At 43.0% G+C, this 22,270-nt stretch overlaps 1 protein-coding gene across 2 annotated transcripts in view; it reads left to right on the plus strand.

The window, feature by feature from the left end:
- The first annotated feature begins 688 nt into the window (after positions 1-688).
- The window catches only part of TTC39A (tetratricopeptide repeat domain 39A), a 117,243-nt gene continuing 95,661 nt past the window's right edge, over positions 689-22,270 (plus strand). Inside the window, exon 1 of one of the 2 annotated variants that reach the window (XM_056532309.1) lies at positions 689-707. Coding sequence is in view for 1 of the 2 variants with exons in the window: in XM_056532308.1 (XP_056388283.1) it covers positions 7,577-7,599 (23 nt within the window). In the remaining variant the exon portion in view is untranslated. Of the gene's footprint in view, positions 708-7,309; positions 7,600-22,270 lie in introns of those variants that run through there. The other variant, XM_056532308.1, reaches the window with a different exon arrangement.

Raw genomic sequence — 22,270 nt, forward strand, 5'->3', positions numbered from 1 at the left:
TCCTCTGTAGTATTCAGCAGCTAATAAGTACTGGAAGGATTAAGATTTTTTTAATAGAAGTAATTTGCAAATCTGTTTAACTTTCTGGCACCAGTTGATAAAAAAAAAAAAAAAAAAAAAGTTTTCCTCCGGAGTACCCCTTTAATACACCAGTCTCTATAAAAATATAAACTGGAGTAAGATGCCCAAGATGTATTAAGAGGTGGCTCCACACACTGAGATCTAGGAACTAGTGTAGATTTCTGCTATAATTTCGGCCAATATTCCAATTATAAATTATAGTAAAACTGCCTAGAATGGGGGGGTGGGGGCCACACCTGCTTGCTTTTTTTTTAACCATAAGTGGCATAAGTGGCGCAAAACAGTTTCCCAACAGTTGTGCAGAAGGTTATGTACCCGGATTATACATTCAGATTTTGTGTATATACGGTATGTTTACGTGATAACTTACAGTAGGTATTTATATGGGGGAGATTTCTCCAAACCTGTGTAATGGAAGAGTGGTGCAACCGGTTTCACGCACTGAGGCGCTTCCTCTGGCCCGTACGGGCCAGAGGAAGCGCCTCAGTGCGTGAAACCGGTTGCCGCCCCTCCGTCGCGCCCCGCCTCACCTGTTCCATCATTGCTCCCTGTGTATCTGTCCTGCATGTTGTACTCGTCCAAGTCTTGGAATAAAGCTGAAATATGAAGTTGCATCCGTGTCTGCGGTGAGTGCGTTATCTCCGTTTTCTCCTACGTGTGTTATAATAGTGTATCACATCTGACTGTAAAACAAAAATGTACAATTGATCCATTTATTGCAGCACTGGACCTTTTCCTGTTACTATTAGAATATTTTTAGCGCCCCGCGGTTATAGATGTTCCTCATTGTAAAACGACATTCAGTTCTAGAAAAAAGAGGAAAGGAAAGAGGCGTTAAAAGCTTAATCTGCAGATATGCGCATCTGACATGTGTATAATAGTCAGCACGCATGCACAAGGGAAGATCTGAAGCCACACCACAGATCCCCTATTTATCTGGGCAGCAGCGCATTGTGGTCACTGACTACACATTACAGGCGCATAATGGCTTTTCCAGAGAAATATCCCCTCAGGTTTGTAATTAGCTTTGGCCATAATTCTGGGTCATGTGTCACAAATCAGGCTGTGGTGCCACCGGATCCCCCAGCAGTGTTCATACAGTCACTGCACAATCGTTCTGCAGACAAAATGATCTTCCTAAAAAAAAAATTTATTTTAAAGGGGAACTCCGGTGGAAACAAGTGGAAAAATTTTTTTTCAAATCAACTGGTGCTAGAAAATTAAAGTGATTTGTTAATAACTTATATTTCAAAAGCTGAAGCCTTCCAGTACTTTTCAGCTGCTGTATGCTCCAGAGGAAGTTGTGTGGTTCTTTTCTGTCTGACCACATTGCTCTCTGCTGACACCTCTGTCCGTGTCAGGAACTGTCCAGAGCAGGAGCAAATCCCCATAGAAAAACTCACCTGCTCTGGACAGTTCCTGACATGGACAGAGGTGTCAGCAGAGAGCACTGTGGTCAGACTGAAAAGAACTACACAAATTCCTCTGGAGCATACAGCAACTGATAAGTACTGGAAGGATTAAGATTTTTTTTTTTTTTTTAAAGTATTTATTTAGTTTTGCATTTTAATTAACAAACATCACCAACAAGGTAAACATAAGGTCCCAGAGACTGACTCCACCATAATGACAGGGATCAATACATATAAAAACATCCATCAGCAGTAAAGAAGGTTTCATCTGAGACCCAACCGGAGAAAGCCCAGCATGAACGAACAAACACACACTCACACACTTCCCGGTGACCCCAAAATCCCCCCCCCCCAATCCCAGTCCCCTCCCTGAAAGAACAGTAGCACACTCTAGGAGACCTACTGGAACAATCTAGCCGGGGGGGTCAGCCGACACATCTAGGAGAAGCTAGGGGGTCCACATCCTGTCAAATTTCTTCGGGCACTTGCGACTCACATACAATGCCTGGTACAAAGGGACATATTGGTTTACCAGATTCCGCCATCTAGACAGAGGGGGAGGAGAGGTATCCTTTCAGGACATCACTACCACCTTATAGGCACAGAATAGAAGAAAGCGAATCAGCAGGCGTCTATGTGAACCAGAGACAACTTCATTGATAAATCCCAACAGGCACATCGCAGGCGAGAGTAGAAAAGGGAAGTCAAGATTATCCGCCAGAAACCCCATCACCTCCCTCCAAATGGAGGCAATGACAGGACAATCCCAAACAGCATTCAAAAAGGTACCAACCTCTGAAGAACAACGAAAACACAGATTAGACTGGGAAACACCTATACGCTTCAGTTTAGCAGGGGTATAATACAACCTCAAGACATATTTAGATTGGATCAACATATCTCTACTACTAACTACAGTGGAGTAATAGGAACCTCCTTCCACTGGCATTCCGACAAATCCGGAATATCAGCCACCCATTTCTGAAAGGCTTCAGAGAAAGGGCTAGGCCCCAGCGACTGCAGGAGAGCATAAGACTGAGTAAGGGGTTTAGAAAGATCCGTGGTGCCCAGGAGAAGCTCCACATCAGAAAACACAGGAGTAAATGTCAGGGAGCCAAACTGCGCCTTAACCGCATACTGAAGATACCTATACAAGGCATTTCCAGGGATGCTATAACGTTCCTTCATGTCCGAAAAGGATAAGAAAACCTGATCCTCTGCAAACAAGTGGATCACAAATTTGACTCCATGAGTTCCCCAGAAACCAGCCTCCTGTAACCCATGCAGGTGAGAAAAATGTATATTTCCCCACCAGGGTGGTCTAGGAGATACCAGAGGCTGCGGAAATTTGCTCGACACCACGGACCACACTTTAATTATAGTTTGCAGGGGAAGAAAAAAAAGAGGAGTGAGAGTGATACCTGTAGAATGAGTTAGTAAGAGCTTCATATGAACCCATCTCCAGCCAGGGCAGTTGCCGAGTTCGACAGATCTAGGTCGATCCACCACGATGCAAAAACCAGTTGGGAGGCAAGAAAATAGTTATATACATCAGGGGCGGCTAAGCCACCATGTCGTTTGGGAGCCTGTAGAAGAGCCCGACCAAGTGTGGGAGGCTTTCCCTGCCAATAGAAGGATCCCAGAGCACCACATAGAACACTAAAATATTTCTTAGGGGAATCAGAGGGGCTAAATGAAAAAGGTACAAGAATTTAAGAAGGTAAATCATTTTGAAGATGTTGATCCTGCCAGCTAGGGACAGAGGGAGAGAGGGCCAGGCAGTTAACCCCTCCACAGTGGAGCATAAGAGCGGATACAAATTCAGGGAGAGATAGTCTGTCAGGGATGCAGTAACCTCCACCCCCAGGTATCTAAAACGGGAGACCAGTTGCACCCCGGCCGGAAGAGAGGAGGGGAGAAGAACCCCAGGTGAAAGCACCATTAAAGAGGACTTAGCTCAGTTTACCCGTAAGCCCAAAATCAAACCAAACCAGTCCAGTAGGTCAATTAAAGACAGGAGAGAACCTTCCGCATCTGCCAAGTACACTAACGTGTCATCTGCATAAAGGGAAACCTTCTCTACAATAGACCCCAAGGGGATGCCACAGATAGTAGGGTCTTTATGGATAGCCCTGCCAAAGGCTCCACCGCCAAAAGAGATAGCGGGCACACCTGCCTCGTCCCATGACCCAGAAGTAAGGGAGCAGAAACATCCAAGTTAGTACGAATCGTATAATTATCAAACCCAAGTACAGAATAGGGGACCAAACCCAAATGCACCCAGGACCTCCCATAAAAAGGGCTACCCCACCGAGTCAAAGACCTTATAAACATCTAGACCAACATTCACTCCAATAGGAAAGCACTCGCCCACCGCTGCAATATTGAGTTGTAGGCACTTAACATTCACGTCAGTAGCTCTACCCGGTATAAACCCTGTTTGGTCAGGATGAATGATGGAGAAGATGACACCATGTAGGGGAGGAGCCAGGACTCTAGCCAGGTCTTAATATCAACATTTAAAAGGGAGACGGGTCTATAAGAATCAGGCAGTAAAGGGTCCTTTCCAGGCTTTGGAAGCACTACAATCAACGCCTTCCTCATAGAATGTGGAAGAGAATCCTCAACAGCCATCGAATGGAATAGTTTAAGAAGCATAGGGGCCCCAGCGCTCCTCATTCATCCTATACCAATTGCCAATCATCCCGTCCAGACCTGGGGTTTTCCCATGGGGAAGATCAAGAATAGCCTGCTCTAGCTCCTCAACTCCAAAGGGGGCATCCAGCACCTCCGCCTGAGCGCAACTAAGCTTGGGAAGGTATAGCTCCTGTAAGAAACACACAATCTCCCCCAGACAGGGCCTAGGAGGGGCAGAATACAAGGAGGAGTGAAAGTCCCTGAAGACAGAGGTAATCAACTGGGGGTCAGACACCACAGAACCATCCCCGCCCCTAATACAAGGGATAGAGGCAGGAGGACGACTAGACCTCGCTAAATAGGCCAACAGCTTCCCATTCTTGTCCCCAAACTCAAAAAGAGCAGCCTCCCTATCCGCCAACTGTAACTGGACCCTATCCTTCTAAACCACCAACAAAGATCTCTGAGCCTTGGCCCACGCCCTTTCATTATCAGGAGAGGGATCTCTAATATATGTCGCCTCTAAAACGCTCACCTCCTCCAGCAACTTACGCTCCATAGCTGACCTAATTTTCCGTTGGCCCGCTACACCTGCTATAAAGGCACCCATGATCATGGCCTTGTATGCATCCCATTGAACTAAAGGGTCTGGATAAGAAGCATTATGCTCCCAGTACTCAGTATGGGAAACCCCCAGAGCCTCCACAACAGCCTCGACCTGTAACCAGCCAGGGTTCATGAGCCAAATACAGAAAGGGGGACTAGGACCTAGGTTGAGAACTACCAGTACCGCAGAGTGGTCTGAGATCCCCCTAGTGGTGTAGGAAACATCTCTTATCGCCTAGAGGTGGTCCTCGGACGCCAGAGCAAAATCAATGCGAGAGAAGGACCTATGGGCCGCAGAGGAAAAGGAAGATGCATTCAGATACTTTCATCTCCAGAGGTCAGTCAGGCCCAACACCAGGCGCAAGGTGTTTAAGGAGGGGGAGCCAGGGTCAGCAGCAGTGGTGCAGTCGAGCACAGGATCAGGAGTCACATTGAAATCACCAGGACAGGGTCAGAGGGAAAAGACAGCAATTTGTTAGTAATCAACTCCAACACAGAGACCTGAAATGGAGGGGACACATAAACGGAGATAAGAACAAAGGAGAAGGAACCAATAGCACAGTGCAATATGACAAACTTCCCAAAATGGTCACAGGCTGTCTGGAAAACAACCAATGGCAAGGACTTAAATAAAAAGTAATTAAAACAGAGACACTACTAGCATAATTAGAAAAGGAGGCATGATAGGGGTGCGCCATCCACGCCCGTTTCAGGGCAAGAACCTTCTGGCCCGTAATGTGGGTTTCCTGTAAACAGATAATGTGAGGAGACTGACGTTTCACAAAATCCAGACATAATGCCTTCTTAAACTTGGAGTTAAGCCCCCGGACATTCCAACTAACAACTTTTAGGGTCCCCATCACGAAAGATAACCATAGAGAAAAGCAGGAAGGAGCAAAGGAGGACCAGGACAAGAAAGGAAAGAGCACCGGGACCACACGTACCACACGCAACCCACATAAAGACAGACAGGGCACAGACATAAAACAAACAAATGCAACAAAGCATAACCAAAACAAGAATTCCCTGTCTAACACTAAGCGGGACATAGTAAAACATCTACGCCCTAACACAGTGCAGACCTATACCCTAAATACAACTACTGTGGGGAGTCCACCACTCTTAGGCAAGCAGGATACAGCATGGAGTAGTGGTAGCCCTTGGCACGCAGCTTCGATCGGACCTCAGTGAACTGCACCCGCTGTTGTGGTTGGAGGTGGAGGTCATTCTGCCACAGAAGTTTAAATTCTGAACTCTTCCAAAAGAATGAACAGGTCAATGGTGATGGCGCATGTCTAGCAAATCTACCGTAGAGGAAAACTGTGTCCTGCTGTGCACAGAATTTCTCTAGGCAGACATTCTGTAGTGTGAATACACCCTAACCATTAGATAATCTGCAGCAAAATACGCATGTGTGAATGTGCATGTCTGAAGATTACCTGTGGAATTTCCGCAGTGTATTTGCTGAAAATCCACAGCAGATTTTGCTACCATTGACTTCAATGGGTCAGCAGAAAATCTGCAATAGGGACAGGTATGCAGACTTTCCTTCGGACCCATTGAACTCAATGGTAGCAAAATTTTAATGTAAGCTTAATGACTGAACACAACTGCGCAGGATACTGTACATGTGAATAGACCCTTAGAGGAGAAGTATCATGCAGAAAAATGTATCCCCTATCCAAAGGTTATGGGATAAGTTTTAGATTGCAGGGGGTCCCACCACTGGGACCCCCTCCATCTTCAGCACAAAACAGCGTCTGACACGCCCCATTCATGTATCTCTATGAGAGAGCCGGAAATAGCCCAACGCTGTATCTCCCGCTCTCCCATATAGTTACATGGAGGGGTCTGTCAGCCGCCACTTCGTCCGGAAGAGCCGGGGTCCAGTGCAGGCGATCGCGGAGGGTCATAGCAGTCGGACCGCCAGCGATCAGACACTTATCCCCTATACTTTGGAAGCGTTCCTGATTGTTCTCCTTTAGGGTCTATTCACACGTACAGTATTCTGTGCAGATTTGATGCGCTGGATTTAAAGCTGTGTTCAGTCATTCAGTTTACATTGAAATCTGCAGCAGAATACTGTACGTGTGAACAGACCATTAAGATGGATTTTAAATTTTTTTTTATTTCTGCAAGTTGGTGTCGATTTTTGGACCAAATGGAACTACTTTCAATCATGTTAAATAAATAATTAGCGAAAATGTCATTGGGAACGGCGCAGCAGTTTGCTGATCTGATATCACGGCTGAGAGAAAAAAAATTACCATAAATATTTATGAATTATTCATAATTGAATAGAAATTATTCATATGATTATTATGTGTAACTACAATTGAATGAATAAACATGAAATAAATAAATAACACTGATTGTAATTATGTAATAACTGCACTGGGCTGCTGCAGAACATCCTGATGATACATAAGTGGTTTATTAAAGCCTCTTTCTTTGTAAAGAGGTTCTGCAGAAGCCGCGCCGTGCTAGTGATTTTCTCATTCAATTGCTGTTTTGTATCTGGTCCAGGATGTTTTCTCCAGTCCTTTGGGTTCCTCCTGCACATGCTGTGGGGATCATCTGATCGGAGTCCCTGCTCTTTCGCTGCATGCTGTCGCCAAGGAGCTTGCAATCTATGTGCAGGATATAAGTGGCACAAGGCTGACGTCTAGAAGGCTGGCTGCAGACTGTGTGTCAAGGTGGCTCCCAATCAGAGAGCTGTGAGAGGGCAGAGCCAGCCCTGCCCAAACCCTGTGTGTGACAGTCACTCAGTCCCTGCTGCTGTGGATGTGTCTATCCTCTGCACTCATCTAGGAAGATTGTGCTCAGTGCCAGGCGGCAGCATGTCCAGGGATACAGGTGGAGGGTGAGTACAGAGATCCTATATACCTGACTGCACTCCTAGCCTCCTCTGTGCCCACCCCAGATGGGCCTGGCAAGGAAGCACAGCTGTGCACCCTCCAGCGTGCAAGGAGTTAACCCTCCACCCGATTAATTCCCTGTAACAATCTTAAATGTTTTCCTAGTTATTTATTTATTGCATCGTGTAAAAATAGATACATTGTATCCAGAAGCAAGTGGAAATGATACAGTTATACTAACTCAAACAGGCTGGAAATCAATCACAATTGTATCCACATATGTTATATATGTGCAAAACAGTGTATGGGGGCTGGGCATGTAGATTGCAAGCTCTATGGGCCAGACAGCCATAGGATGAGTCATTTGTTTGGTAGGGATAAAAGAGTGAAGAAGTAGATTGCAAGCTCTGCAGTGAAAATAATAATAATAATAAAAAAAAAAATAAAAAAAAAAAAAATATATATATATATATATATATATATATATATATATATATATATAGTAGATTGCAAGCACTCTAGTCCACTGTAGCTGACCATAGAGCCGGGCAGATTTTTACAGCAGGCTGTCTGGATAATCTATTCCACTGGTCTCCAAATTGTTGTAAAACTACAACTCCCAGCATGCCCGGGCAGCCATTGTAGTTTTGCAGCAGCTGGAGGTCCACCAGTTGGAGACCATTGATCTGTTCTATCAGTCTGTATAGTCACTAGATGTAATCTATGCTAAGAAGATTGTTTCCCATCCAGGGTGCTTCCAGCTGTTGCAAAACTACAACTCCCAGCATGCCCAGACAGCTGTTGTAGTTGTGCAGAAGCTGGAGGTCCACCGTTTGGAGACCAATGATCTATTGGCTGTCCGGGCATGCAGGGAGTTGTAGTTTTTGCAACAGCTGGAGGCACCCTGGTTGGGAAACACTTGCTTAGAATGTGTACCCATAAGCATAGCCATAGGGGTCTATGAGCCTGATGGAGGCAACAAAAAAAAAGTGTAAATAATTGTATATCACAAATAGTAGTAAATTACGATATTCCATAAAACAGTATATAGTAAGAAAAGCATATGCTAGCAGTATATACGGTATATATTTATATATATATATTTTTTTTACAATGGACCTATCCTACTTTAGGCTGGTACAGAAGGATATGCCACAGCTTTACTTTGCAAATGTTGTGTATGGTAAAATGTAAATAACTAATCAAATCTGACCCCCCCCCCCCTAAATTAGTGTCCATTGGTTCTGTCCTCTTGAATACAATTTTGCCTTATAGATGGTCTAAGAATTTTAAAGGGGTACTCTGCTGAAAAAAAAAATAATCTAAATCAACTGGTGCCAGAAAGTTAAGCAGATTTGTAAATTACTTATTTTCAAAAATCTTAATCCTTCGAGTACAGTGGTCCCTCAACATATGATATTAATTGGTTCCAGGAGAACCATCATATGTTGAAACCATCATATGTCGAGTACGTATGTCTATGTAAAAATGGTAATTGGTTCTGGGGCCTCGGAACCATTGTATGTTGAATACATATCTCTATGGGAAACTGCTAATTGGTTCTGGGATGACCATTGTATGTGGAGTGTATGGGGAGTGTTTAACAAACCAGGGTGCCTCCAGCTGTTGCACAACTACAACTCCCAGCATGCATATACAGCCATTGACTGTCTGGGCATGCTGAGAGTTATAGTTTTGCAACAGCTGGAGGCACACTGATAGGGAAACATTGATGTATGGGGTGTATAGTGTGTATATGTATTGTATGTGATGTGTGACATCGCATACAGTACTGTACAGTTCTTTAAATACCTTCTGGGGGGACAGAATGTCCTCCATTACGATCCTGCCGACTACAGCTCTATAGGAAAGGAAGGGGAGGGCAGCCAGCAGCTCATTGGATGCCTGCAGCAAGATGCTGCAGGCTATTGGCTATGGCTGCACTGGGGGGCGGGGCTTACACGGACCTCACAGTGGAATCCTGCGTGAGTTAGCAGGACAGCGAGTGAGTAACAGGAGGCAGAACGGGGCACACGGGGCACATTATACAACTATCTGTCAGTTGCTGAAGTTGTCAGCGCTGTCAGATAGCTGTTTGTACGATGGCCCCGACACACAGCAGCATCATATGTCGAGGCTGCCTTCAACATACGATGGGCTCTGAGAGGCCATCATATGTTGAAATGATCATATGTCGGGGCCATCATAAGTCGGGGGGTCACTGTACTTATCAGCTGCTGTATGCTCCAGAGGAAGTTCTTTTTTTTTTTTTTTTTCCTTTCTGTCTGACCACAGTGCTCTCTGCTGACACCTCTGTCCATGTCAGGAACTGTCCAGAGCAGAATAGGTTTGCTATGGGGATTTGCTTCTACTCTGGACAGTTCCTAAAATGGACAGAGATGTCAGCAGAGAGCACTGTGGTCAGACAGAAAGTAATTCTAAAAGAAATGAACTTTCTCTGGAGCATACAGCAGCTGATAAGTACTGGAAGTATTAAGATTTTTAAATAGAAGTAATTTACAAATCTGTTTAACTTTCTGGCACCAGTTGATTTAAAAAATAATCTTTTACAGTGGAGTACCCCTTTAACATGTTGGGCTACACAAATATTCAGTTATATTGACATTTCACAAGGTCTAAAACAATGTTGTCCACCAAAAAGTTTTTCCATACTGGGCTAAAGGAGTCCTCCGCTTTGTTATGTACCTATTTGTTACAGGGATTCCCCGATGATAAGGTGATCACATGGTGTTCTGCTCTAGAGTCCTCCAGCGATCACCTGTATTTTTTCATGGAACCAGCAGCCGGTGTTTTATTTTACCACAGCAGCGCAGGAGAAACTAAAGTGTACCTGTTTTTTTTTAAGATTATTTTAAAGCGTACCTGTCATAGCGCAAAAAAAAGAAAAAAAGTGATGTTACTCAGGACCCAATCCTGATCATGTCCATATAATTTATATGCATCTCGGACCTATATATCCAGAGATATAAGCATTTATCTGCTGGTGAGTTACTTTTTCATTGTGCAGGCTGGAGGGGGCGTGTCAGTCTGTCTCCCTCACAGGAGCAAGCCTGTGCAGTCAGCCAATCAGTACTCTCTACTCTGTAACCCTTTCCTCTCTGGTTTTATGCTGTGTCATGTGTCAGAGGAAGATACTTGGAGCTTGCCTGCAGTAATCAGAAGACAAAATAGATAAAAGTACAGCATTTTTATGAATACATGTTCTATCTGTTTTATGTTCTCCTAGTAAAGCTGGATGCTAATCAGCATAGCTGTTAGTATGTGTGTCATTCATCTTTCACAGACTCCTGAATGTCTGATCAACTTCTTTGTCATTCAGGAGTCCGAGAAAGCTTTGACTATTTCAGCATGCTGGGAGTTGTAGTTTAGTAACAACTGAAGCTGCAATGTTTGTAAATAATTGTGTTAGAGCAGTGTTGCCTCCAGCTGTTGTAAAACTACAGCTCCCAGCATGTCCACACATCCTTTATCTATAGTTTTGCATACACAATAGAAATCTCCTATACTGGATACTGGTATGCTTTACGGCCGGTATCCAGTATGCTGTAAAATCTAGACTAGTCTGCCTGGCCTAGTGGTGGCTACTTTGAGATTGAATTTCAGGTGAAAATTTAAATTTTTTTTAACAGGTGTATATTGTGAAATGTCATATTATAATGAGTCCTGCAATATATGAAAAGTTTTTAACAATGACAGTGCCTCTTTAAATCCTGCACCTTGTTACATCAACCCTTGAGAGGAGAAGGAAAGGGATTTTGGGGCTCCTTCTTCTTGTAGTGTGAGTGCCTCTATGGTGGGCTGCTATTTCTCATTCTTACCATTTTTAGCTCTTCACACACACACACACACACACACACTTTCCTTACTTCTCTGGCAAATCACAGCACAGCACATACTCGGTCCTTGCTATGGCATGATGTAATACTAGTTAAAGGGGTACTCCAGCCCCTCCCATAGACTTTCATTGAGGGGGCGGGGCATGACATCACAAGGGGGCGGAGTCGTGCTGTCACGATACTCTGTCCCCATGGTCGTGAGGCTTCAGACCCGGAGCCTCCAGTGCTGCATGCAGCTGAGACAGGTGTGTGCTGCATGAAAGATTTCGGGAGTCAACAGCGACGGGACCCCTGCAATCAGACATCTTATCCCCTATCCTTTGGATAGGGGATAAGATGTCATAGAGCTGCAGTACCCCTTTAAAGTGTACCTGTTATATCTGTATGCTTATATATGTTATTCACTAGATCATGCAGATGCTTTACATGTTTTTTTTATGTGTTTAGCTTCTGTATTTGGCTCACAAATACCTCTGTTCGCTGCTCACTCATTCTGATATCCACGGCTCAGGAAGAGTTGTGTCCAAGGCAAGCACCGAGCCCACCCTTACTCACCATGAATTCACTTCTTCCCTGAGTCTGCTGTGCTAGGTCTTTTCATCCAATCCCTGCAGGCTACTCGGTAACCCCCTCCTTTCTGTTTTCAAACAGGAGTCTGATAGACAGGACAGGAGTGAGCACAGAGGAGTGCTAGTCCCACCCTCACTTCCTGGACTTTGTCCCAGCCTGTGCTTCAGCTTGGACAAAGATGATGCTGCAGCCGGACAGGATTATGTTCTTGATGATATGGGGACTACTAGTGGTCTTTTTTTTTTATCAGCCATGATTTCTATAAAAAGGAGATAAATTTTTTTTTCATGAAGTATATTAGAAGGTCAATGTTTTGCCAAGATGTACAACGTATAAAAAGTTTTTGATTCTGACAGTGCCTATTTAAAGTGCACTGGACTGAACAGGCTGGCATTGTGCTGGGGGATGAAACATGAGCAGTACAGCAGGGAAGGGGTTACACTAAGCACTGGGATCAATAAGGGAAGATTACACTGAAGCACTGTGGATATACAGCAATAGGTACACTGCTGCTTACTTTATATGGGTCATCAGAGATGAGCAGGAAGCCTTGGGTAACCTATTAGGGACAGTGTAGATCATCTTCAGCAGGCAGACAGGGTCCGCGTGTGAGTACACAGCCCAGGTTCTCTTTTCCTCTCTTCATCTCTACTGCACAGAGCACATGCAAACCCTATTCCCCACTTGGCCTTATCTAGCCTCCTACTAGAGAGACATATTTCCCTTAACAATAGGCAGCGAACAGCAGTTTTCAGAGAAGTGAGACACCTAGTGGCCAAGAGTTTAGAGTTGTTTTTCTGAGGTAAGGAGTCATTTTTGGTAAACAAAGTGATTTACAAACATGTAAGAAATGACATAGGCTATCACATGGTGGAAAGCAGTTTGAAATGACAGTGACCTAAGTGTTACACAGTTTAATGAAGCAATGGACGGGATGGGCTATTTAAGGTGATTGTTTTCACCTGATAATTTTCACGAATATTACTATTATATACCCTGTATTCGATTCGTTTGAGCTCCTATAAGCTTTAATGCGGTAATTTAATATGACTTCTCCCTTAAAGACCGGTGCCAGAAAGTCATACAGATTTGTAAATTACTTCTATTAAAAAACATCTTAATCCCTTCGAGGCCATACCTTATACCTTGTAGATATCTTAGCTGCAATCCAATACCAGGAGACGCAGTTGAAGTATAACTACTGCCATTTGCATTTCTGTGACCATTTTGTATTGCAGAAGGACTGTGCTCTCAAGAGCGATTGTGTTGGTGGCTTTGTTTTGTTTTGCTTTCACACTTTTCAATAAAAATTTAGTTTTGAATAAAAAAAAAATAATCTTAATCCTTCCAGTATTAATCAGCTGCTGTATGTTGTTTAGTTCCTTCCAGTCTGACCACAGTGCTCTCTGCGGACACCTCTGTCCGTGTCAGGAACTGTCCAGAATATTAGCTTATCCCCATAGCAAACCTCTCCTGCTCTGGACAGTTCCTGACACGGGCAGAGGTGACAGCAGAGAGCACTGTGGTCAGACTGGAAAGAACTACAACAACTTTCTCTGGAGCATACAGCAGCTGATAAGTACTGGAAGGATTAAGATTTTTATATAGAAGTAATTTACAAATGAGTATAACTTTCTGACACCAGTTAAATTAAAAACATTTTTTCCCCCTCCGGAGTACCCCTTTCAGTCTATACTTTCTTTATTGCAGCAATGCAATTGTGCGACTTCAGTCCCTGTTTTTTTTTATGGGCCCGGCTTTGAGTCTACTACTGTATAAACTCCAGGGGATGATGTCCTTTATCTTGGTCTCATTAATAACATCTGCTTGTCGCTGTCCTGGTAACAGTTCCTATTCCTGAGCTTTGTTGTTGTGGTGGGAGTATGTGGGCGCACACTTAGGAGTAATAAGGTATATAAGTACAGATAATGATGAAAGGCACCGCGGGGTCATCCAGCAAGAGAAAATTGGCAGCGGAGAGAAGAGCTTGGAGTGATTTACAATAAGAATTTTGATGCAATGTAAATTACGGGGCTGAAATCTAGTTTTGATCAATTCGAGCTTTTGGGAATATATATATATATATATATATATATATATATTTATATTTTTTTTACTTATTTATTTATTTTATATTGATATACATAAAAAAAAAATGTAAGTTGAGATTTTAAAGAAAACCTAAAACTCCATTTTAGATTACCCTGATGATAAATTATAGTTCCTTGGTCTCCAAACTGTGGACCTCCGTATGTTGCAAAACTACAAATCTCAGCATGCTTGAACTGGCGTTAGCTGTCTGGGCATGCTGGGAGTTGTAGTTTTGCAACATCTGGAGGTCCACAGTCTTGAGACCACGGTTAAAGATCCCCAGCGATTAGCTGCAATCTGTTGGGAAGCTGGAAGCAAGTATTCAGCTTCCCTGCAGCGCCACCATAGGGGAGAATGAGTATTATACAATTGGAATTAAATCAATGCTGTCCAGGCATGCTGGGATTTGTTCTTTTGCATTATCTGGAGGTCCACAGTTTGTAGACCATGGTTATAGATCCTCAATGATCACCTGTGATCTGTTGGGGAAGCTGGCAGCAAGTATTCAGCTTCCCTGCAGTACCACCATAGAGGAGATGAAGTATTACACAGTTTGAATTAAAATCAAGGTACGTATAGTCCGCTAAAGAGGAAAAAGAGAAATCAAGGTACGCATAGTCCGCCAAAGAGGAAAAAGAGAAATCAAGGTACACATAGTCCGCCAAAGAGGAAAAAGAGAAATCAAGGTACACATAGTCCGCCAAAGAGGAAAAAGAGAAATCAAGGTACGCATAGTCCGCCAAAGAGGAAAAAGAGAAATCAAGGTACGCATAGTCCGCCAAAGAGGAAAAAGAGAAATCAAGGTACGCATAGTCCGCCAAAGAGGAAAAAGAGAAATCAAGGTACGTATAGTCCGCTAAAGAGGAAAAAGAGAAATCAAGGTACACATAGTCCGCCAAAGAGGAAAAAGAGATGCTTCCTGTGGCTTAGTTCAATTTCCACTAAATGAATGCATGACCCTCCCCTACTCAAGTCCTCTGTAAACCAAATCACTTCTTTAAATAGTCTAAGTCATCTATTTATTTAACAGGGATTTTTGTTCCCCTGATTTAAAATAAACAAATTTAAATAAATTCAAAATAAAATTTAAAATGAAGCAGCGTTGTTCCCGAAACAGCACAACACCTATGCTCAGGCTGTGTGTGGTATTACAGCCCAGTTTCATTGAAGTGACTGGAGCTGAGTTGTAATACTGCACAAACCTGAGGACAGGGCTGATGGGACTTTTGTAAAAAGAAGAAAAAAAAGCGGTTATGTTTTTTGTTGTTGTTATTTTGTTATTATTTTTGTACTTTACATCCATTAAAACTAAATGTGTACTTTATAGGGGAGTAACACAAAGACCAGCAACAAGTGCGGAGCATTCCCGCAGATAAACGGCTGTGAGCAGCAGTGCTGAGCATTTGTATTCTTAAAGGAAGACTGTCAGCATGTTCACCTACACTAAACCCAATACACTGGATTATAGTGGATTCCATTCAGGGGTCACTTACTCAAAGTGCTTCAGTAGGTCCTGAGTTATCAGCTTCCGAAGTTACCATGCTGTATTCAGGGAACTGCGCCGTGCAGGCGGGGCCTCCCCTCCGCTGGCTGCTTCTGTTTCCCTCTGTCACCTCCTAATCCCACCCCAGGTATTTGAATATTCATAAGTCTTTAACTCCACCTCCTAGTGGCGTGGAGTCACCAGTCACGAGACTGGTGACTCCACTCAGAGCGCATGCGCCGGAAGATTTTCCCCTGCTCTCACTTCATGATTAAATCTTCCAGCGCATGCGCTCTGCCGGGAGAGTGCTTTGCTCATGTGTCTGGTGACTCCACGTCACTAGGACATGGAGTTGAAGACTATGAATATTCAAATAGCAGGGCGGGATTAGGAGGTGACAGAGGGAGAGACAGAAGCGGCCAGTGGAGGGGGCCCTGAATACAGCATGGTAACTTCAGAAACTGATATCTCAGGACCTACTGAAGCAATTTAAGTAAGGGACCCCTGTATGGAATCCTGTTCACACACACTGTAATCCAGTGTATTGGGTATAGTGTGGGTGAACAGGCTGACGGTTAACCTTTAAAATGACCAAGCTGTAGTACCACACGCAATCTGAGAACAGGAGTGGCGCTATTTGTGGAAGAAGGCAGCTATTTTTATTCATGCTTTAACCCAGGATAACACTTTTATGTTTCTTTCTGCTTATTTTGGTCTCAGATAGTGGTCTTAGGGGGTCATAGCGTATTAAGATGATGCTTTACATGTGCATATCTATGGAGTTGTGCACATAAGCTTTCTGTAGACATGAGGCACATTATTAATATCCTGAGACATCGGATTTCTGTCTGAAGATGAAAACGCCTCTGGAATTCCATCATGTGCATCTTGTTAGTAGACATATTGCTGAGTCGATGTTCCAGAGAAGCCTCGCCATAGTGATAGTAACATTCTTCATAGCTCTTTTTCCAAGTGACTTTGCCTTAATTTCAGTGTCTCACTTCAACTAGGAGTCTTGGAAACTGACTGGGAATGTATGCCAATCCAGAGATCTCTGCAGAAATAAAGAATAGCCATCTGCAAACAGCTGTTTTGAGGTTTTGGCCCTCACTTTTTCCAAGTGGCTTTTCCTTAAAGGGGTACTCCGCCGAACTAAACCCATAGCCCATCCTGTCCCTCTCATTAACCTATTTAATTGTCTAAGTATCATTCACAAGCTATATAGAGCAGTTCCCCCTCCTTGGTTGTCACTTGCATGCATAAAGTGAGGGAATTACATCATTCCACTCTGTCTCTGTCCAAATCCCTCTCTGAAAGCAGCCCCCACCCTCCTGAGAGAGACACAGACCATGTGGTTTCTGCCCTGCACTGATGAGTCATGCTCCCTTTACTGCTGAGAACTGGGAGGTGTGTGCATCTCAGCCAATCAGACACTGAATCTCTCTGCTGCTCAGATCAGGAGGGTGGGAGCTGGCAGAGCAGAGCTGCAATGATTGCTGGAAGATGTAGGCAAGGGGACTGAAGGATGGCAAAGAACATCAAGCAGCCAGAGAAGATAACAAGGGCCACAGGAGCCTTGCATATCAGGCAGGATGGTATACAGGGAACATATCCAGGTAGTGTGGTGGCTTTGGAACTTTTTTCATTTATATACTTCCCTGGAGTACACCTTTTAAAGTCAGTGTTTTACTTCAATTAGGAATCTTGGAAACTGACTGGAAAACTGACTGGGAATGTATGGCAAGCCAACGATCTGCAGACAGCTGTTTTGGGATTTTGCCCTTGTTTAGTACAAAGCAGTGTGCTTGCTGATGTGTACCGTACAGGGGCAAAATCCCAAAACAGCTGTCTGCAAATCTTTGGCTTGGCATACATTCCCAGTCAGTCTCCAAGACTCCTATTTGGAGTGAAACACTGACTTTAAAGGGGTATTCCAGGATTTTTTTTATTTGACTATGCTACAGGGGCTGTAAAGTTAGTGTAGTTCATAATATAGTGTCTGTACCTGTGTGTGACGGTTTTCTCACAATTCTTATGTGACTTTCACCCCAATATTTATTTTTAACGGCATACAAAATGACTGTTGTCTCAGATTTTTCCCAGCTTCCAATGCGGCCGAGACCTGACTCACCAGTCAGCTGATGACAGGGAGCCTGTCTGCTTCAATGGGTGGAGGGATCGCTTGGTGGGAGAGAGATCAATCTGCAACTAATGCAACAGCTGTAGGTACCCTGATTGAAAACCACAGGTCTTTTGAATGGATGCAGCTCATTTATGTTTCAATGGGTGGGGTGGCTGATGTGTGGGAGGGAGGAAAACGGAATTGTGGGATTTGTAATCAAAAGAAGAGAACTCAAACAGGAAATACCAGTTCACAAAAAACTAGCCACAGTGTTATGGTAATCTCACAGCATAGCCACTTAGCCCCAAGACAAGCGCAGATCCTTCCTAAGCATGTCCATTACTGTCTGCCAGGTACGTACTAAAATCACCTTATGGTGGAGAACCCCTTTAAGGGAAAGCCACTTGAAAAAAAGTAGTGTGAGTGCAGCATATATATATATATATATATATATATATATATATATATATATTGCATTCCTATAAATTTTATGATGCTCTCCTTAAGGAGAAACATTACCCCCTTTGTCCCAAATCCATTTCATAGTACTCCCCTATTATTCATTCCTGTACACAATCACGTACTGTGTATTATATTCGACATGTGACACAGCTGGGTGTGTTAAAAGCAGCAGAAATGAGTTTGTCGTTTGGCATAACTCATTGGGATATTATGACGCATTAGGCTTTAATGTATAATAAGAATTGTTAACTGACAAACTCATTTCTGCTCCATGAATGTTCTCATTCTCCAGCATAGCCTTGTGTCATTACTGAGCTGACATCTATGTAGTCGCGCCAATCCTCTCAGCTATCTCTGACTGCGCACACATGCGGCTGACATGTAATGTGATCGATACAGATTAGAACAGGGGTCTCGAACTGTGGCCCTCCAGAAGTTGCAAAACTTCAACTCCCAGCATGCCCGGACAGAGTTGAAGTTTTGCAACATCTGTAGGGCCACAGTTTGAGACCACTGCATTAGATCATGGTTGAACGTGATGATGAATGAATCAACTGTGTACAGCCGGGTTAATCAATTGGTGAGACATTGTACCCTCCGTAGGCCCCTATGGAATGATCAGAGGGCTATGCTGAAGCTCCTGGGCCCCAGTGTGAAAAATGTATCATATGAACAGTACCAGTCTCCTCATATGGGACATTAGGCCCTAGGGTCCAGGGCCTAGGAGTGCTTGGGTTGGCATTACCAGATGGTGGAAGATTGTGCTGTGCGATACCTTTACCTTTCTATATCTACTCAATATATTGTAACCTTTGCACTTGTTTATACCCAAAAGATGTGAGAGATAGGGAAAGCCAACAATTCAGATCATTCTGCCGCTCACAAAGAAAGAGATTGACAAGTTACTAGATAAGAAATAACTCTCTATATCTATCTATCTATCTCATATCTATCTATCTATCTATCTCATATCTATCTATCCATCTATCTATCTCATATCTATCTATCCATCTATCTATCTCATATCTATCTATCTATCTCATATCTATCTATCTATCTATCTATCTATCTATCTCATATCTATCTATCTATCCATCTATCTATCTCATATCTATCTATCCATCTATCTATCTCATATCTATCTATTTATCTCATATCTATCTCATATCTATCTATCTATCTATCTATCTATCTATCTCATATCTATCTATCCATCTATCTATCTCATATCTATCTATTTATCTCATATCTATCTATCTCATATCTATCTCATATCTATCTATCTCATATCTATCTATCCATCTATCTATCTCATATCTATCTATCCATCTATCTATCTCATATCTATCTATCCATCTATCTATATCATATCTATCTATCTCATATCTATCTATCTATCTCATATCTATCTATCTCATATCTATCTATATATCTCATATTTATCTATCTATCTCATATCTATCTATATCATATCTATCTATCTCATATCTATCTATCTCATATCTATCTTTCTATCTATCTATCTCATATTTATCTATCTATCTATCTATCTATCTCATATCTATCTATCTATCTCATATCTATCTATCTTATATATATCTATCTATCAATCAGTTATCATGTCATATCTATCTATCTAACTATCTCATATCTATCTATCTATCTCATATCTATCTATCTCATATCTATCTATCTATTTCATATCTATCTCATATCTATCTATCTCATATCTATATATTTCATATCTATCTATCTATCTATCTCATATCTATCTATCTATCTCATATCTATCTATCTCATATCTATCTATCTCATATCTATCTATCTATTTCATATCTATCTATCTATCTCATATCTATCTATCTATCGTCTATCTTCACAATATTTTCCTCATTTACCGCTGTAAATATCCCAGATGCTCTGCCCTTATTGTTACTAGCTCAGAATCACATTGGGCACATGCAGAGCTTATAAAAAGGCTTCAGCTCATTCTTGTTTGTCTGGTTTTAGCAGGTAACACAATGAATCATTATAGTAACAAACAGAAAAGGCCAATAAAAGTAAAAACAAATCTCTACAAAGTGATCAACCTCTGTTAATAAACACAATTAATAAACAGTTAAAGATGAATGTGTACCTATTCACCCCACACCTCCACGCCTCTTTTTCTATGTTTGTGTACAACTCATAGGAAGATATTTTGGGAAACTGTTTCAAGTGAAGTCGGAAGGAAGAAAACCGTGTAAACATTGTCTCCGTCCACATCTGCTTGGTGATGGTTTCTAAGTGGAAATAGGATAGGCGGAAATCTTGTCTGAGCTGTTTATTTTACAGCACTTAGAGAAATGCTTTACAGCAGACCCCATGGACTATAGACAGTTATAGACAGGAGTAATCTCATTCAGATGAAATGGAAACATTACTGAGCATTCTCTGTGACCCTTTCAGAGGCCATTCCACATGGAGGGGGATGCTATTGTGAATGGTCTCTTATCTATCTATAGGTGTCACCTTTTAATGTTCTCCAACCTTGAATCTCCCCATAGCCAAACAGAGAGAAATCTATCAATCAAGACTGGTGGGGTGGGGGACCAGTCTGATGACTGTGGTTCAGGCAGCATTAAAATGATGACAGGTTCCCTGTAAGTGAAGACAGCAAAAGAGCAATGAAGATCCATTATAGTGATACTAGATTGTACATTTGCTACTGGCAGAATTTCTTAAAGGACATCTGCAGCAGTACAAACACTTATCCCCTATCCTCAAGATAGGGGATAAGTGTTTGATCGTGTGGGGTCCGAACGCTGGGGCCCCCGGCGATCTCCTGTACGAGGCCGCGGCTCTGCCGTGCAGGGGGCGTGCCAGCCGCAGCATGACGTTGCAGCCGGCACGCCTCCTCCATTCATCTCTATGGGAGAGGCGGCGAGGCAGCATTCGTACCTCCCTGCATCCCCCATAGAACTGTATGGGGACGGGGTGTCACCGCCGACCTCTAGGTCGACGCTACGTCACCATGGGCGCTAATGCCGGCGCCCCGTTAGGGAGATCGAGGGGGGTCCCAGCGGTCGGACCCCCCGCGATCAAAAACTTATCCCCTATCCTGTGGATAGGGGATAAGTGTAATTCCGCTGCAGTTGTCCTTTAATGCAATGGAACATGCCATGCTCCCTATGGAATCCATGGGAAATAAATATCTGTATGCTTTCACATGAAATTAAAGGCACATAGCGCTACATATGGGTAAAGGGGTAACTTGAGACTTCTGGGTCTTAATGCTAAATCTGGAACAGGTCCCCCATTAACCATTTTTATATGGTAGAGGGGATCCCTTCTGCATTATGTAGTGGTTCTTGTCTAGTGATAAAGTTTAGTCCATTGACTTTAATTTGAGCTGTAAACAGTTGCAGTACCTGGCACAGCCACTGCAAAAAGGTGCTGTTTCTGGTAAAACAATGAAGGAGCTAGAGATGAACACATTTTTTGAAAAATTTGATTCGACCGATTCGCTGAATTTTGGTCCAAATTCATTTGCAGCGAATCGTTATTAAAAACAGTTATTCCTGGGCTACAGAGAGCCTCAATAGGGGTGTAGAACACTTTGCCTTGTTGTAACACTCATAGGGAGTGTGCTGTGTTTGTGAAATAATACTGTTATTCAGTATGACATGCAGATTACAGGCATCGCTATTAGAATCACTGTCGCAGAGCGCCACAATGCCTGGAGGTGGCATCAGTATGAGGAGACCATATGGCAGCAGAATGACCCAGCCTGGAGGTGGCGGCAGCATGAGGAGACCATATAGTGGCTGAATGATACAGCTTGGAAGTGGCAGCAGCATGAGGAGACCATATAGTGCATGAATGACACAGCGTGGAGGTGGAGGCAGCATTAGGAGACCATAAAGTGGCTGAATGACCCAGCCTGGAGGTGGCATCAGCCTGACGAGACCATAGGGCCTCACAATTGAAAAGATTAAAGATCATTTTTGACATCTAAAATGAAGATTTTAACCCCTTAAGGACCAGGGGTTTTTCAGTTTTTGCATTTTCGTTTTTTGCTCCTTACCTTTAAAAAATCATAACTATTTAAA

Source organism: Hyla sarda, chromosome 7 (genome assembly GCF_029499605.1).
Source record: "Hyla sarda isolate aHylSar1 chromosome 7, aHylSar1.hap1, whole genome shotgun sequence".
NCBI classification, from domain to species: Eukaryota; Metazoa; Chordata; class Amphibia; order Anura; family Hylidae; genus Hyla; species Hyla sarda.